The sequence below is a fragment of the Betta splendens genome, chromosome 17, assembly GCF_900634795.4.
Source record: "Betta splendens chromosome 17, fBetSpl5.4, whole genome shotgun sequence".
Taxonomy (NCBI): Eukaryota; Metazoa; Chordata; class Actinopteri; order Anabantiformes; family Osphronemidae; genus Betta; species Betta splendens.
Window position 1 is genome coordinate 17,124,060 of NC_040897.2, and position 15,712 is coordinate 17,139,771.

General features: G+C 46.1%; 3 protein-coding genes across 4 annotated transcripts; 1 reads left to right on the forward strand and 2 right to left on the reverse strand.

Moving 5' to 3' along the window:
• The first annotated feature begins 90 nt into the window (after positions 1 to 90).
• Positions 91 to 4,585, forward strand: klhl18 (kelch-like family member 18). Of its 2 annotated transcripts, none has more exons than XM_029131440.3 (10): positions 91 to 262; positions 590 to 720; positions 795 to 935; positions 1,372 to 1,570; positions 1,790 to 1,950; positions 2,045 to 2,181; positions 2,270 to 2,492; positions 2,967 to 3,071; positions 3,150 to 3,261; positions 3,341 to 4,585. In XM_029131440.3, the coding sequence occupies exons 1-10, from the start codon at positions 233 to 235 to the stop codon at positions 3,725 to 3,727; spliced, it is 1,626 nt and encodes a 541-aa protein (XP_028987273.1). In that variant the 5' UTR covers positions 91 to 232; the 3' UTR covers positions 3,728 to 4,585. The 2 variants fall into 2 exon arrangements, with proteins under 2 accessions (XP_028987273.1, XP_028987272.1); XM_029131439.3 differs by having other exon boundaries at positions 96 to 288.
• A 428-nt stretch (positions 4,586 to 5,013) lies between these two features.
• Positions 5,014 to 9,303, reverse strand: bfsp2 (beaded filament structural protein 2, phakinin). Its single transcript, XM_029131448.3, has 7 exons — positions 8,838 to 9,303; positions 7,144 to 7,226; positions 6,853 to 7,009; positions 6,463 to 6,624; positions 5,776 to 5,904; positions 5,460 to 5,701; positions 5,014 to 5,374 (listed from the first exon to the last, which is right to left on the reverse strand). Exons 1-7 carry the CDS (start codon positions 9,282 to 9,284, stop codon positions 5,305 to 5,307), a joined length of 1,290 nt encoding a protein of 429 aa, XP_028987281.1. The 5' UTR covers positions 9,285 to 9,303; the 3' UTR covers positions 5,014 to 5,304.
• A 3,031-nt stretch (positions 9,304 to 12,334) lies between these two features.
• On the reverse strand, positions 12,335 to 14,775 carry ccr9a (chemokine (C-C motif) receptor 9a). Its single transcript, XM_029132749.3, has 3 exons — positions 14,694 to 14,775; positions 14,056 to 14,130; positions 12,335 to 13,968 (listed from the first exon to the last, which is right to left on the reverse strand). Exons 2-3 carry the CDS (start codon positions 14,092 to 14,094, stop codon positions 12,901 to 12,903), a joined length of 1,107 nt encoding a protein of 368 aa, XP_028988582.1. The 5' UTR covers positions 14,095 to 14,130; positions 14,694 to 14,775; the 3' UTR covers positions 12,335 to 12,900.
• Between the last annotated feature and the right edge of the window lie 937 nt (positions 14,776 to 15,712).

Sequence of the window (15,712 nt, forward strand, 5' to 3'; positions counted from 1 at the left end):
TATATCTGTATATATTAATACTGATATATGAATACGCCTGCTCGCTTTGACCGCGATTATTTCTTAGGCCAAAGCTGGTATCTTATTGTGAAGGCAGAACGGATGCCGGTACGGGGGCCCAGGGGGTCAATCCGTGCCGCTCCGCCGCTTCTGCCGACAATGGGAGACGTTCTCTGCGAAGAGCTTGAGGATTTGGTTCATTTTTCGGTGCACGACCTGCCAGCACGAGGTTATGGGGTCATGGAGGAGATACGACGTCAGGGTAAACTCTGTGACGTCACACTTAAGGTACAACGCAGGACTGGCCAGGCTGAAGTTAACCTGCTAGCTAACAGCTAGCTGTCAAGGAAGGCTAGCTCAGAGCTAATCTTGCTAACAGAAGCGCACAACGGATTACTGTTGTAATGGTCTCATACGGGCGTTAGTGACGTCACCGGCCGTCGCGTCACTGCTGTCATCTCAGAAAGCTAACGGAGTTGGCCTTTGACCTGTCGTTTTACCAGGGCTACTTTAGTTGTTGCAGGTGCTCCGAGGTTAACTATTAATCATGTCATGGCCATCACATGTCTGTAACGCTTCCTTTGTGCAGGTTGGTGATCATAAGTTCAGCGCTCACCGGATTGTCCTGGCTGCCTCTATCCCCTACTTTCATGCCATGTTTACTAATGACATGGTTGAGTGTAAGCAGGACGAGATCCTGATGCAGGGCATGGACCCCAGGTAACCTAGCAACAAACCCACATGCCTGAGACCAGTCTGACGCCAGTGTAACCAGTGCCTGTCTGTCCCTGCAGTGCTTTGGAGGCTCTGATCAACTTTGCCTACAGTGGCCATGTTGCGATAGACCAGCAGAATGTCCAGTCCCTCCTGATTGGGTCAAGTTTCCTGCAGCTGCAGAACGTTAAAGACGCCTGCTGCTCCTTCCTGCAGGAGAGGTCAGTTAATTTGATGTCATCACAGTTCATATAGGGCTTAGTTTAAAGCATGTGGACTTTTAATATACAGATGTGTCTGTGTATAACCTACTTGTCATTAGACTAATGGGAGCTGAGATAGAGCTTGTCTCAGGTTGTCACTGTGTATGTATTGTTTTGTTTACTGATGAGGTGGAAGGTGCTGTACAGGTATGGAACATTCATGTGTGTCCCAGCTTTTCTTCTTTAGAAATAGTATCATTCTGGCATCATGTGTTAGAAACTTCTCCTCACATCGTCTTATCTCCTGACAGATCCTGACACGTTCTTCTCTTACATCATAAATACTCAAAATAATTAATAATTGTTTTTTAAAAAGTAGTTCTGAAAGATATTCACATTAAGTGAGCAATGCGACTTGCTAAATGAGGGCCCTGGTCTGTGTCCCGGTCTTCAGGCTACATCCAAAGAACTGTCTTGGAGTTCGCCAGTTTGCAGAGACCATGATGTGCACGACTCTGTACGACTCAGCCAACAGCTTCCTGCACCAGCACTTTGTGGATGTTTCGTTATCAGAAGAGTTTCTGAGTCTGAGGACAGAGGAGCTGTTGGAGCTGGTTGGCTGTGATGAGCTCAATGTTAAAGCTGAGGAACAGGTACCCAGACACACTTGTCCGGGTGAAGGATCAGGTAGTTGTCCCTGCACGTGAGATGGGAGTTTCAAGCTGAGTCATGTTAGCATCTCTGTAGAGATGGTAGATTGAGCTGATGGAATGCCTTAGTGTTCTTATGAACACTTTTTGACCATGTTGTTTGAGGCTTGTAGGTTTTACCTTACCTTACCTAGATGCGCTAAATGTTTCCTATCTGTACAGGTGTTCGAGGCAGTGCTCTCCTGGGTTCACCATGATCAAGACAGAAGGGAGTCCCTACTTCCAGAGCTGCTGTCAAAGATCAGACTGCCTCTGTGTCGTCCTCAGTTCCTGTCAGACCGGGTCCAACAGGACGAACTCATTCGCTGCTGCCATAAATGCAGGTGAGACAGTACTCTGTAGCCATCTGTTACAATTCACAGCTTTGTGATTAGTCCATCCTAATAGAAAAATACTAAACACCAGTCTGTCTCTCAGAGACCTGGTGGATGAAGCCAAAGATTTCCACCTCATGCCAGAGCGTCGTCCTCACCTCCCCGCCTTTAAAACTAGACAAAGGTGCTGCACATCTATCACAGGACTAATCTACGCTGTGGGCGGACTCAATAGCTCAGGTGCACTGTTTACCCATCACCTGTGAGAGTCCTGTTTCCTGTGTCTAGGGGCCAGACCCTGTCTCACAATGCATCTCCTTTTTTTCAGGTGACTCTTTAAATCTGGTTGAAGTGTTTGATCCAGTAGGAAACTTCTGGGAGCGCTGTCAGCCAATGAGAACAGCTCGCAGCAGAGTGGGTGTGGCTGTGGTTAATGGGCTACTCTACGCCATTGGTGGATATGATGGTCAATCGCGTCTCAGCACCGTGGAGATTTACAACCCTGAGACGGACACCTGGACACAAGTGTCAAGCATGAACAGCCAGCGAAGGTTCTGACCACTGCTCACAATACATCAAAGGTTCTGTTCAGTGGCAACTGATGGCTCAGATGGTGTAACACAGAGCACATCTGAGGAGGCAAAGCTTATGTCCTGCACAGGGAAAACAAGCTCAGCCTGTCAGAACTGAAGACGCCTGGAAAGATCCATTTGCCATAGAACAGAACCTTTATTGGCAATGCACACCAGCATTTACCAGTACACATCATTACTGACCATTACTCATCTGTAGTTAGCAGTAGTCTTAAATTCAGGTCAGAACTTAATGGGCTCAGATGGACCCTGTTGCTGCTCAGCAGGCTGTGGTGAGTGAAGATGTCAAGTGAAGAAGTGTGTGGAAGAGAAAGATAGTTCCCATCTTGATATTAGTCAAATACAAACTCACATGAGCTACAGTGTTCAACTTTGAACCAGATCTAAGATGGGAATGTAAACTGAAGTTGAAAGTGCTTGTTTCATCCTCAGCGCCATGGGGACGGTGGTGATTGATGGACACATCTATGTTTGTGGTGGCTACGATGGAAAGTCATCTTTGAACTCAGTGGAGTGTTACTCTCCAGAGACTGACAGGTGAGCAGAGGCAGCTGCTTGGTGGAAAAGGGAATGTGGAATTTCTTGGTTTCTCATTGTGCTGTACCTGTGGCTCAGGTGGTCGGTGGTGACGGAGATGAGTGCGAGTCGCAGCGCTGCAGGTGTGACAGTCTTTGACGGACGGGTCTTTGTGTCAGGTGGACACGACGGTTTACAAATCTTCAACACGGTCAGTTTGATCAGAACCTGCTGATCTATGATCAGATTATTGTCTAAACCTGCTTTAACATCACATACCTGTCCTTCAGGTGGAATACTACAATCACTACACTGAGCGCTGGCATCCAACGGCCCCCATGCTCAACAAGCGCTGTCGCCATGGAGCAGCATCGCTGGGCAGCCACATGTATGTGGTGGGAGGGTACGATGGCTCGGGCTTCCTCAGCGGGGCGGAGGTTTTCAACTCGGCTTCGGGGCAGTGGAGCCTCCTGGTTGCCATGAACACTCGGCGCAGCCGAGTGTCTCTGGTGGCCACGTCGGGCCGGCTGTATGCCGTGGGGGGGTACGATGGACAATCCAACCTCTGCTCTGTGGAGGTGTACAACCCTGACACCAACCGCTGGACCTTCATGGCTCCCATGGTGAGCCACGAGGGGGGGGTGGGTGTCGGCTGCGTCCCCCTGCAGCCTGCCTGAACCAGATATCTGAGGCCAACGGAGTTCTTGCTGACTGCATGCAGATGACGGGGGTAGCTGTAGCTCTGATGGTACTGTGGCCCAGCTCAGATCTGCACCTGACGCCAGGCCTTGGGATTCTGGGTAATGGCTAGCTGCTGTTTATTCATTAGCATTGATTGAACAGTAGGAAGTTATTTCCTCTTCAGACACAGACAGAACTGCTTACTGGACCCATTGATTGTTGGACGGGACCACATTCAATGCGCAGACACAAACACAGCTGGATTCTGCTCTACACAGCACAGAACAAACTGATCTGCTGATTTTTACTTCCTCCAAACATGCACTTAGGTACCAGAGCAAACGGAGGCTGCAGATGTCCAATCATGTCCGTGTTCCAGTAAGACTCCTGGCAGTATAAACATCGTGATCCACTGCTGACAGGAACTGATCACTTGATTATTGACACATTAAAGTATGTCTCTATCAGACAGATTCACATCTGGAGAGATGAACCTCAGGAAGTCACGTTTTACACACATTTTTAAGAAATGGACCTGAAAGAGATTAATAATCAAATGTACATTTTCAACACTTTATAACTCATAAGAGTTATAAAACCCAGCGCCTAAGTCCTGTTCATTATGCATAATGTTGAAAATCATTGGTTAGTTAAGCTTTCAGGTGCTTTCAGTATGTTTCATGGTCTCCATCCGCACATGGACTTGGCTGTTGTCAAGGAGATATATCAGTCACCATGATGACACTCATGGGATGTAGTTTAAAGTATTTAAAATTATGAAATAATTATTCTTATAATTTATTTGAACAATTGGTTATAAAATACTGAAGTAAATAAAGCTGAATTAAAACGAATTTCCCTCCTTCCATCCACATATTTATTAGAATTCGTAATATATCATTTTCTTTAAAGTGGACATTTCTACTTGTAGACTTTGTGTTTCCTGACACTATTCTCAGTTTTCGTCATGGTTTCATTAGCTGATGAGCTGTACAAAACCGCTTCAGGCTTAGCTCTGGTTGCAAGAAGATCTTTGATTGACTGTTGGTCAATTCAGCTTCGCTTCACTCAGCTGACGATGTTACTGAGAAACTGCTGAGTGAGCAAAGCTGAAGGGAAGCGCCGCAGGCGAAGGTCCAGACTTCTGATGGATCGTTCACACCCTTGTTGTAATAAAACACCAGGATGTTTCCTTCATCGTTCTTTTGGTTTGTGCATGCGGCCCAGTAATGGATTTTGACCCAGTTGAGTCTCACCAGGACAAAGCAGTTCAGACGAGAAGTGAGCGTTATTTTGTTTTTTATTTGAATTCCGCGTTTCAAACAGCATAGACTCCATTTTTCAACTGTAACCTAGGGATAATGTCGTATCTTTCAGGTTGATCCAGGAATTATGAACTCCGCAAGTCAAAACTGCACCTGAGAACCTTTTTCGGCTCCGCAGATTCACTTGTTGGTGCCGTGTTGCTTTGTGATTACACCTCCCTTAGCACCATTCACACCTACACACGTTACCAGCAGAGTCCACTTCAACCCCACAGAACCCACCTAGAAAAGCAAAGAGCCAGAGACCATCATTGCACCGGGGCACCGCCCGTAGGAGGAGTGACAGCTCCCTCTAGTTCCGACTGCACACCAGGACACCTACACGGGGAAAGATCATTACAAGCATGTTTGATCACCTAAATGTGGATCCGCTTTCCCTCCGGGTTGTGCTGATGTGACTCACGGAGCCTCCGTGGCCTGGAAGCGACTCTCCTCTCCGTCCAAGACTCCGTGGTACATCTCGATCTCCTGCTCTAGACGCTGCTTGTTGCTCAGCAACGTGTCATAGTCGCGGCGCTGCTGCTCGATCTCTCCTCGTACATCAGCCAGCTCAGCCTCCAGCTTGGCCACCACCGAGCCCAGGTTCTGCAGCTCCATGTCATGCCAGTGCCTAACGTCGCTCAGTGAGTTCTCCAGACCTCGTTTCTGGGGGAGCATAGTAAGATGGTGACAGGGACCTGATGGCTGTGGATGAGGTTCTGGTTCCGTCAAAGGCTCACCAGTGCTCTGATGGACTCGGTGTCAGCCTGCAGACTCTGGATCTTACTGCCGGCCTCATTGCACTCTGCCTTCAGTGCTTCCACCTGCTGCTCCTCAGGACTCAGCCTGCTGCTCACACACTGCGCCTCCTACAGACACACACACTCATCAGACAGTCCTCTGGATGTCTGGTACCAGAACCTCAGGTTCTTTTTTCTGCTTTTTTCACTCCACAGTGCTTAAGTTCAGCTGATTTTGTTTCATCTGCTGTATATGCTGTAAACTAATGGAATATTTAAGTGGTTTCTCCTTGTTTCATTCAGGGTGAGTCAGGTGTGTGCTGTCAAAACCACCAGGAGTGGCAATGGGTCCAACTCGGGCCAGTTCCTTTCTGATGTCCAGCTGCTGCTGATGATTTCCATCAGTCATGATCCAGCTGACACCTGATTGAGGTGGAAACCAGCAGGACCCAGTCCTGGGGTTGTGACACCAGGTCGTGCTTTAGCTGAGACCCAGCGATGCCTTAAGATCCTGGAGACCTCACACCTGCACCACCATGTTCTGTTTGTCTTTTTACTGAGCATGAGCTTCAGCTTCTCATAATAAGCTGCTGCACATTGTTAATCAGGACATCAGCACACTGATCCCAGCTGCACCAGGCTGGACTCAGCTGCTCCTCGGGACATGTCTGCTCCAGATGTCCTCACCTTACACTCTAGGTAGCTGTCGGTTTCAGCTCGGTTCCGCTCCGTCACCTTCTCCCAGTGGCTCCTGATGTAGGCCAGGATTTGGTTGAGGCTGGTTTCTATAGGGGCGTCTGGCTCATCCACCTCACGTCCTGGCATCTGGTTGTAGAGGACTCGGACATCCTGGGTGGATGAGGACGAGTAGTCACAGTCTTACTGTAAACATGTTTACAATTCTAAAGTTCTTAATTCTAGACGGGTGATGATGTTTTTACATTACAGGTTCCATTTTTTTATCTGCTGTGACTAACTGCAATGCTGACACCAGGAGCCTGGAATCCAATGTTGAGCCTGTAAAACCTCTGCTTGTCAACCTGAGGCTTGTTACTTGTGGCCTGCATGTGTCCTGACCTGCTCGTGGTTTTGCTCCAGGCTGCGTAGCTCAGATCTCATGTTGTCCATCAGTTCTTCCAGCTCAGCCTTCGTCAGGTTGGCCTCATCGATGACTTTGTAAAGAGAGCTGATCTCTTCTTCCACCGCCTTTCTGAACGGCTGCTCGTTCTCGTACCTGCAGGACGCAGGCGCACGTTACTATTCCTCCTTCTCCTCCTCTTCCTTTAAGATGCAGCAGTTCAAGGCTAACACAGGTTTCCTCTCAACCAGCTACTGCTCACATTTAGCATCTCATGTTTGACCTCTGACCTGTCCTTGAAGTCCTCAGCATTGGCTTGAACGTTCTCTGTCTGCAGCATCAGACGAGCATTGCCCAGGATTGCTTCGCTGACCTGAAAAAAACCCAGGAATTCACATCGCAGAGAGTGTTTGGCAGCCAGCAGGCGGCAGCAGACGCTCAGGAACTGACTACATTTCAAGTGGTCTACTTTGCCGGATGTCGTAAGAAGTGGTTGTGTTTGTTTGGACTGTGTTACCCTTAACCTTTAGGATTTTTTTGTTGATCACTGTGTTGTTGTAGCTGTAATGATCAGCCTGACTAAGGAGCTGACAATCGAGTGTCAAAGTAGCAGCAGTAATGGACTCAGCATTCACCCAGATGTGGTTCTGACCAGCGTCTGCTAATGTTTCTTTGTAAACTGGAACTAAAACTGATCGGTGTAATTAATGTTAGCATTAATAAATATGTCTGTGTACGTAACTATGACAACGTACATCCCCACACAGCTCTGGGGGTTTCCCTGACCAACATAGGTCAAACAGGAGTTGGGTTTCAGTAGCTCCTCGTTAGTGTGGAGGGACGGGAATGACTCACGGTAGTTACTGTAATGTTCACGTGTGCTCACATTTATTCTTCTCAGCTCAAACCGACGCTTCACAGTTTGTTCACTCAGTTCTCAGGTTTCACTCTGATAGAGGAACAGAGAACCTCATATTACTTTCCTCCAGTTCTCACTGCTCCCTTCGTCATGTTGAGTCACCCTCAGTAGCTGTAGGCGTTCCCATACAGAATACAGGGCTGGTGGTTGATAACTTAGTCACTTAATGTGTACAGAACCACATGCAGCTTAATGTGGCAAAGACTAAGAAACTGGTAGTGGACCCGGGGAGAACCAAGGCACTCGTGGCTCCAGTTTCTATCCATGGGCACATTGTGGACATGGTGGAAGACTATAAATATCTGGGTATTTATTTGAGTATCCGAGTATTCATTGAAAATAAATTAAACTGGGCTAAGGACACTGAAGTGCTGTATAAGAAGGGCCAGAGCCACCTCTATTTTCTGACGAGGCTCAGGTCCAACCATGCTGATGTTGTCACAGTGGACTGAGAACTGCAGACAGAAATAGACTCAGGAGTTGTGTGAGGTTTTAAACCTTACTTTGTAAAGTGCCTTGAAATAACTTTGTTGTGATTTGGCGCTATATAAATAAATAAAATTGAATTGAGTTAGACGATATAAAAGTAGTGTGTAATAGGAGAATGCTGTCTAAGCTACGAGGCCTTTTCTGAGAATGGTTTTCATCCTGACAGATTCAGCCTTCCAACGTGCACTACTGAGCCACAGGAAGTCTTTTCTTATATATATATTTTTTTATTTCTACATCTATATGTCAGATTTTTATATGGTTTATTTTTGTATGTGCAATTTCTTATCTTGTATTGAGTATCTGGGATGAAAGTAATTTCCCCTCAAACTATTTCTATTTCATTCTATACTGCAGCTCTGTGTCATATAAAACCCATCTGCTCATATTTTTGTGGCCTCCACTCGGGTTTCAGCACTAGGGGAAACTAGCTGCAGCTAGAATCACTCACATATGTTGGGGAACGAACACAAATAAATGAATTTGCTGTAGGTGGAACAGATGAGGTTCTCTGTGTGATCATCTGGAGAAGGACACCTTGTTTGAAGTTTAACATCTTCTTTCAGTGGTCCTCACCTGCCTGTAGACCTCCTCCCACTCTCTCCTGAGTGGACCCCAGGCTCCAGCACTGGACGTCTTCCGGTCCAAACAGAGTCGGATCTGCTGCTCCAGCTGCTGATTCAGCTGTTCCAAGGCCCTCACTTTGTCTCTGTACTCCATCAGGCAGCTGTTCAGTCCAGCTGCCGCCAGTCCATGTCCCGCTGCCCGGTCTCCAGCCCGAGGCAGGACGGGGGCCACGCTGCTCCTCATGCCTTGCAGGAAGACGCTGCTGATGCCAAGAGCCCGCCGGGACACCCTCGTTCCCAGGCTGGAGGCCCCCCCCACCGAAGCTGAGGAGCCCACATAGACGCCACGGGCTGCGGCGGGGTAGGACGAGCCCATCCGCCCACAGGAGGAGGCGACGGGCGGGCGCTCAGTGGACGGCTGTCCCAGGAAGGATGAACGGCGCCGGGGCAGAGGCATGATGCTCAGCAGGTGCCAGTGTCAAACCGCTCGCAGCCACTCGCAGCCGGGATTTATGGGAGCACAGGTTTCTGGAAACACGGCGGGCTTTGTTCAGGATGTGTTTGTACTGCTGCAGAGACTAAAGCTTTGTTCTGGCGAAAACAGAGTGTGAGTCCAGCTGCATCAGCAAAGAGGGCTTAGGAAGAGTCCTGAAGCACACACATCATTACCCATGGGGTCAAAGGTCACAGGAGCCAGTCTCAGCCATTAGCTGCACTTATACACGTCTTGTCAGCTCTGGTGATCAGACATTTGAGCTGTGTTCTGGTGGTCTCCTGTCTAACTCACTGATTTCTAGCTAAACGTCCAGTTTCCCAGAGGTAGCACAAACAACCAGGTTTGTTTAGTGTTATCTCAGTGAAGTTGTGTCAGGTAAACCCTCACAACACGTGTTTGTGCTTTAATTATTAAAAGCAAGATTTTGTTACTAAGTTACTTTGTTACTAGTCACTACTACTAATTACAATTATAATTAATTAAAATCAATTAAACTAGTCATAATGATTTAATAAAATAATTGTAATTAATAACGACTGAAGGTTTATTGATGCTGGGACCGATCAAGTTATTTCTTCATTTGCCCCATGTCCTGGGGAAGCAGTCCCTGAAACAGTGGATTACCAGAGTTCGCTGGAACTCATCTGAGTCTCCATCCCCAGAGTTACTTTCAATCTCAGCAGGAAGTGGTTGACGTTAAGCAGCAGGTGAAAACCTTCCCAGCACAATTGCATCAGCGTTGTGTAAATTCTGTGGTTGCTGGGTTTAAGTTTCTGCCTCAATCTGCTCTTTGTTTGGGCTGTGTTAATGTTTGTTCAGTACATTTCACGAGACCAATCATGTTCCGTCGGTTTTCACCAGCTCACCTCCATTTTTCACTCAACCCTAGAAAAAGTGTTTCTGCAGCGGTATAAAGTAACTTTGTCTCAGTAATTGTAACTGGTAACCATTACTCACTTCAGTGACATGTTTTTATGTTGGTCAGAACCAGATCCCTCAGTACCAGGTTCCCATATGAGGCACTAACCTGTAATCTGACTGTGGCCCAGTGGAAACATACAGTATTTGTGCTGCTTCAGTCACAAGCTCCTCAGCTTCTCAGCACCCTGAAGACGAGGGAGTTGGCAGCAGTTTACAGAGTCATAAAAAGGATCTTTAGCTTCAGCTTCCTGATCTCAGGTAAACCTTTTGGATTTTTTGCCTTTGACTGAATTTTAGTGAACCAACTTCAACCCTGTTTTGATCTGGAAGTGCTCTGTTCACTGGACTGACTGCTCGTCATGTCCTCCTGATTTCACTTCTCTTTTTGTCACATTTTGTTTTTCAGCCTGTTGTTGTTCTCATTATCTCATGACCTCCAGGAAATATCAAACCACACACCAAAAACAACAACAACTCGTATTAAAGGAGACTGATTTTCCTGCTAAAGAATATTGGACTTTAAATGTGTCAATAAGGTGTCTGTAAGTTTTCCTGTCGATTATCCACGTTGCCCGTGTGAAAAAAAGTGTATTTCCAGCCCCCTGATAGAAAATGGTGTTTTAGGAGGCTGTTGCACATGAAATTGATCACCACACCTCATGCAGAAGCGCCTAGGACATCTTAGGGATCACAGGTCACAGCATCCAGCTTGCCGATGTCTGGCTAAAGCTAACAGTGCGCTAACGGCCCATTAACGGACAAAACAAAGGGGCAGGTGACACTGTAGAGCAGTGATTCTCAACTGCTGGATCGAGACCCAAAAGTGGGTTGCGAATCTGCATTCAGTGGGTCGCCTTTTTTAAAGGTGTGCCGTCTATTCACACTTCTTAATAGCAGGTGATGATTATGCTATCTGATGCACTAATTGAACATGGTGAAACTCAAATATGGCTCCCTAAAAGCTGCTATTTTATTATTGCTATTTTTATTGCTATTATTAAAACAGAATTTTTTAAAACTGTATAATTTCAGTCAATGCATTTTACATGAAAACACCACCTGATTGTCATGTCAGCCTTATAGTATGATTAAATGCATTTATGAAGTTACCTTGATTTGGGTTGTGGCTTGTCATGGGTGATGGTGGATCCCAAAGCCAGACCAACTGAGAACCACTGCTGTAGAGGACCTGAACCCACACAGTACCCTGAAACTGGGCAGTAGCTGCTTAGCTCTCTGTGATGCTGGAGCATGTTTTTGTCTGTAATAGATGGCTGTGCTGCAGCTTTGGTATGGTTTTGGAGTTTTGGTATTCTGCGATTGTCTTGGCTTCTGGTAGGCAATAATTAAACTTCGACACAACATGAACCAGAGAGTCATAGCAATGTACCACATTGCCCAAAAAGTGCTGCGGCCTTTAAAACGACTTCTTCTTTTCCAGGCAGTGACTCTTTAGACCTGCTGACATCTGAGAGGAGTCAGGTTTCCTTCCATAAATGAGTGAGTGATGTCCTGCAGCTGGTTGGACACAGGCTCTTGCATTTAGCTGAGAACACACTGCTGAGGTCCTCAGTTCGTCCACAGTAACTGAAATGCTACCAGACAATGAGTGGAAGTGATAAATTACACATTAAAGCAGCTTTCATTTAACTGCAGGTAGTTGCTTGCTAATATTAAGGATCGGTTTTAAACTGCCAGACAGCTGAGACTTGTTTTTCAGCTTCTTCTAACAAATCATTATATTTTTGAAAATGTTTTCATACAGAATAATACACTGACCTCATATGTAGAGTATATGGTGCAATGAAAGGAAACTACTTCTGTGTAATTTTTGTATAAAGTTCTTTGCAGACGATGTTGACTGAAGTTTTACTATGACTTTGCCCTAATTTATATATGAAGTAAAGTATGTTAGTAAAAGAGTGTTTAAATGGTCTAATCATTGCGGTTTTCTGCTTCCACGTATTTGATCAGAACCAAGTGCGTGAGTGAAAAGATAAACAGGATGAGAGGAGGAAGGATGTGAAGAAACGAGTGTGACTGTCTTTGATCAACTTCCTCCTGTTTTTCACGCTCAAACTCACACAGTATCCAGCTGTTTAACACAAGCTTTAATGTTTGTCACAGTACACACACAGAAACAACCGAGACGACAGAAGTTTATATACAGGAGAAATCTGTCCAAATATAGGTCCATGTTTGTATCCTGCTGCCTCCTTTAGCAGCAATGTTCAGTTTCACAGCATGACAGCAACAGACCACGGTTATGAATAAATGGGAAATAGACAAACACATTAACATCATCTGACAAATGATCAGCTCAGATTAAGTCTTATTGGTTTCCCATACACGACCCAATAGTCTCAATAGCTAAAAAAGTTTGTACATTCATTCTTCAGACAAATCCTGGAAAGGTTTTGAAAATGTTCTGAATAAATGATTTCACACTCAGGCTGAAATATTTTGATGTGTTTTGTAATTTTAGTTCTGATGAAAAGTGTGAAGCAGCAGCCTGAAGCTAAAATGTCCAGCAGTTCTGGTTCTGATTCTTGAGGTATGACCTGGATCAGGTGATAAAAGCGCAGCATTAAGTCACTTTGTCTATAAAACTTGCAGCAGCTGCAGCACAAACAGGAAGTTGCACTCGCGTGTGTCTTCACAGTGACAAGGCCTGCGACGTTTCACTATCTGACATCACAGAGGCCCGTGTGGAGCTCAGCGGACTCCTGGTCTTACTGAGCGAAGCCTTGGTGGCCGTCGGGAGGCAGCGGCAGCCGCAGCAGCGTATCATCTGAACGAGGTCACGGCGGAAGCGAACACCCACAAAGACATAGAGGAACGGGTTGAGGCAGGCGTGCATGTAGGCCAGACTCTTCAGCACCTGCTCCACCATGTCGAAGCGCTTCTGGACTTCACAGTTTGTCATGGTGATGTTGGTGGCCTCTGCTGCCTCCATCACCAGCACAGTGTTGTAGGGCAGCTGTGACAGGACAAAGGCCGCCACCACTGCCAGGATGACGCGCATGGCCTTGTGCTTCTGGAAGTTGCGGGTCTTGAGCAGTGTGGCGATGATGACGCTGTAACAGAAGGCCATGATGATGAAGGGCAGGCAGAATCCCATGCTCACCTGCAGTGACAGCACCAGGATCTTGGTACGGTTGCCCAAGTGAGGCGGGAACACCATCCTGCAGTAGGACTCAGAGTCCACCTGGGAGAAGATGAGCTCGGGCAGAGCCAGCAGCAGGGCCAGCAGCCACACGCCCACACAGACCAGCCGGCTGCAGCGCCGCCGCGCTGTCTTGGAGTTCTGGGCCTTGGTGGTTTGCACGATGACAAAGTAGCGATCGATGCTGATGCAGGTGAGCAGCAACATGCTGCTGAAAAGGTTGACCTTGTACAGGGCTGCAGTCACCTTGCAAAGGAAGGAGCTGAAGTTCCAGCCGTTCATGGCATCGGCTGCCCACAGCGGCAGCGTGACCAGGAACAGTATGTCGGCCATGGCCAAGTTCAGCAGGTACACGTCTGTCATGGTCTTCAGCCGACGGCGGATGTTCAGGTAGATCCAGACCACAGCCATGTTCCCAACTCCACCAGCCAGTGTGATGATCCAGTAGAGCGGTGGCTCGTATTGCTTCCTGAAGTCCCGCACCGATGTTCGGTCACAGTAGCTCCCGTCGTCGTCATACTCACTTAAGGGGAACGTGGGACTGATGGAAGATGGGTCCTGACAGTAAGATATCACAGAGTTGAGCGTACTTACTCCAGGAACCAAAGGGACTCTACTGATTTCTACTTTTAATTTATTTGTTACCTCAGTGGTGAACGCTGTCGTGATGTCCATGGAGCTCATGTGATCAGATTTTGATTAATGATGTCATACAGGGACCTTAAGAAAAGAAAATTTTGAGAACAAACTTTGTGTTTTTGTAGTACTCTTCTCACTAACTCCTCACCTCACCCTCTGTTCATAGGCTATCCTCTAATTAACTCCTCCCCTAGTTTTTTATAATAGTAAAAAAACTAAAATTGCACCATTTAGATTTCTTAGCATTTCACTGAGAAACATTTCATCATAATTTGTTGTTTATGTATTTTCTCACTTTCTCACAAGAAACTATGCAAGAAAATACAACAAGTACAACCTCTGCAGATGTAAGTAAGTGATAGAAAGTAATGGAACTAATACCTGAAGTAAAAGTGATTATTTTAGAATTATTCCCACATTCTGGATCTCACCAAAGTGAAAGCTTGTTCACAAAATGCAGTTGTGATTCTATTGTATTATTTTGCAGTATTTACAGTTTTATTTACTTTCAGATTTCAGATAAAAATCAATTCTGTGCAGATTCAGTTATTAGGTGAGGTCAGATTATTAAACATGAGGCTATTATTTTAGTCTGCATTGAGACACAGACACACACAGACACAGACAGACAGGTGGGGACTTACTTTCAGTCGTCTCCTCATCTCTGTTTGTGGCTCTTCTTGATTTGAGGCTTGTTTTACTTTGAGTCCGTTAAACCACAGTGACGTTTAGAGACGTCACGTGTTAAAGCAGAAGTTACAAACTGCAGCCTTACGTAACCCTGAAGCCTTTACTTCTCCTTCAGCCATCACTTAAAATGAACATACTGACAGGACATCTATTTATTTGCATATGAATATCCTATGTTTACGTTTAATGCTATCTTAAGGTAAATCATTTAATTAGTAATCACTGCTCATTGATGGACACATGACTGGAAACAACCGCTGAGTTTTTCAGGGGATTTCTTCATGTTTTGTTCAGATTTTAAGGGGTTTTACCAAATCCAGAAAAACATATATTGAGCAGTTTGTATTTAGTGACATCATTTAGTGGTTGCCATTACTTGTGACCCCTGACCCTGCAGACATGAGAGGAGGCTCACTTACACAAGCATCCATGCACCAACTGAAGGAATGGTTTTACGCCTGCGGAGTCCAAAGATGGCAGAAGTGAAGCTGTTTGCTTCATCACCATGACAAAGCACCAGTCACTGATCTTTTTCAGTATTTGCTTTGTGTACATCTACACAAGCCTGATTCAGAGCCAGTTCTGGACAATCTGGATGCTGTGACACAAAACAGCTTCAAGGTTTTGGTCCACAGAAAGTGAGATTTTAAATACATAAATGGCTAAAAGATAGGATGAAATGTGTTATAAAGGAGATGTGTTATCAGCACTGCAGAGCCCAGTACTGACAGTACTGGTATCAGCAGTAGTGAGGTTACACTGACTGTTGAAAACAAACCTTTACTGAGGTTCTGTCTGTAGCTTGATCTGTGGTAGTAGTACTAACAGCCGAGGTGTCTGCGGTTGAAGTGACTGAACATCGTGTTCTTGTTTCTGATCACTTCCTCTGACGAAGGTAAACACACATGCCAACAACTAGTGCTTTCACTCCCACTGAGTACTCAATGGGAGTGAAAGCTCAGTACATATGTAC

What these genes read in the sequence shown, in the direction of transcription:
- bfsp2 (XM_029131448.3), bottom strand. Translation starts at nt 9,284, where the DNA reads ATGCCTCTGCCCCGGCGCCGTTCATCCTTCCTGGGACAGCCGTCCACT. An exon ending in ACAGCTACCTAGAGTGTAAG is followed by an intron (nt 5,905 to 6,462) that starts GTGAGGACATCT and finishes GTGTGTCTGTAG; the next exon opens with GAGGCGCAGTGTGTGAGCAG. An exon ending in CCGAGTCCATCAGAGCACTG is followed by an intron (nt 5,702 to 5,775) that starts GTGAGCCTTTGA and finishes ATGCTCCCCCAG; the next exon opens with AAACGAGGTCTGGAGAACTC.
- ccr9a (XM_029132749.3), bottom strand. Translation starts at nt 14,094, where the DNA reads ATGAGCTCCATGGACATCACGACAGCGTTCACCACTGAG. An exon ending in CGACAGCGTTCACCACTGAG is followed by an intron (nt 13,969 to 14,055) that starts GTAACAAATAAA and finishes TCTTACTGTCAG; the next exon opens with GACCCATCTTCCATCAGTCC.
- klhl18 (XM_029131439.3), top strand. Translation starts at nt 103, where the DNA reads ATGCCGGTACGGGGGCCCAGGGGGTCAATCCGTGCCGCTCCGCCGCTT. An exon ending in ATGCAGGGCATGGACCCCAG is followed by an intron (nt 721 to 794) that starts GTAACCTAGCAA and finishes CTGTCCCTGCAG; the next exon opens with TGCTTTGGAGGCTCTGATCA. An exon ending in TGCTCCTTCCTGCAGGAGAG is followed by an intron (nt 936 to 1,371) that starts GTCAGTTAATTT and finishes CCCGGTCTTCAG; the next exon opens with GCTACATCCAAAGAACTGTC.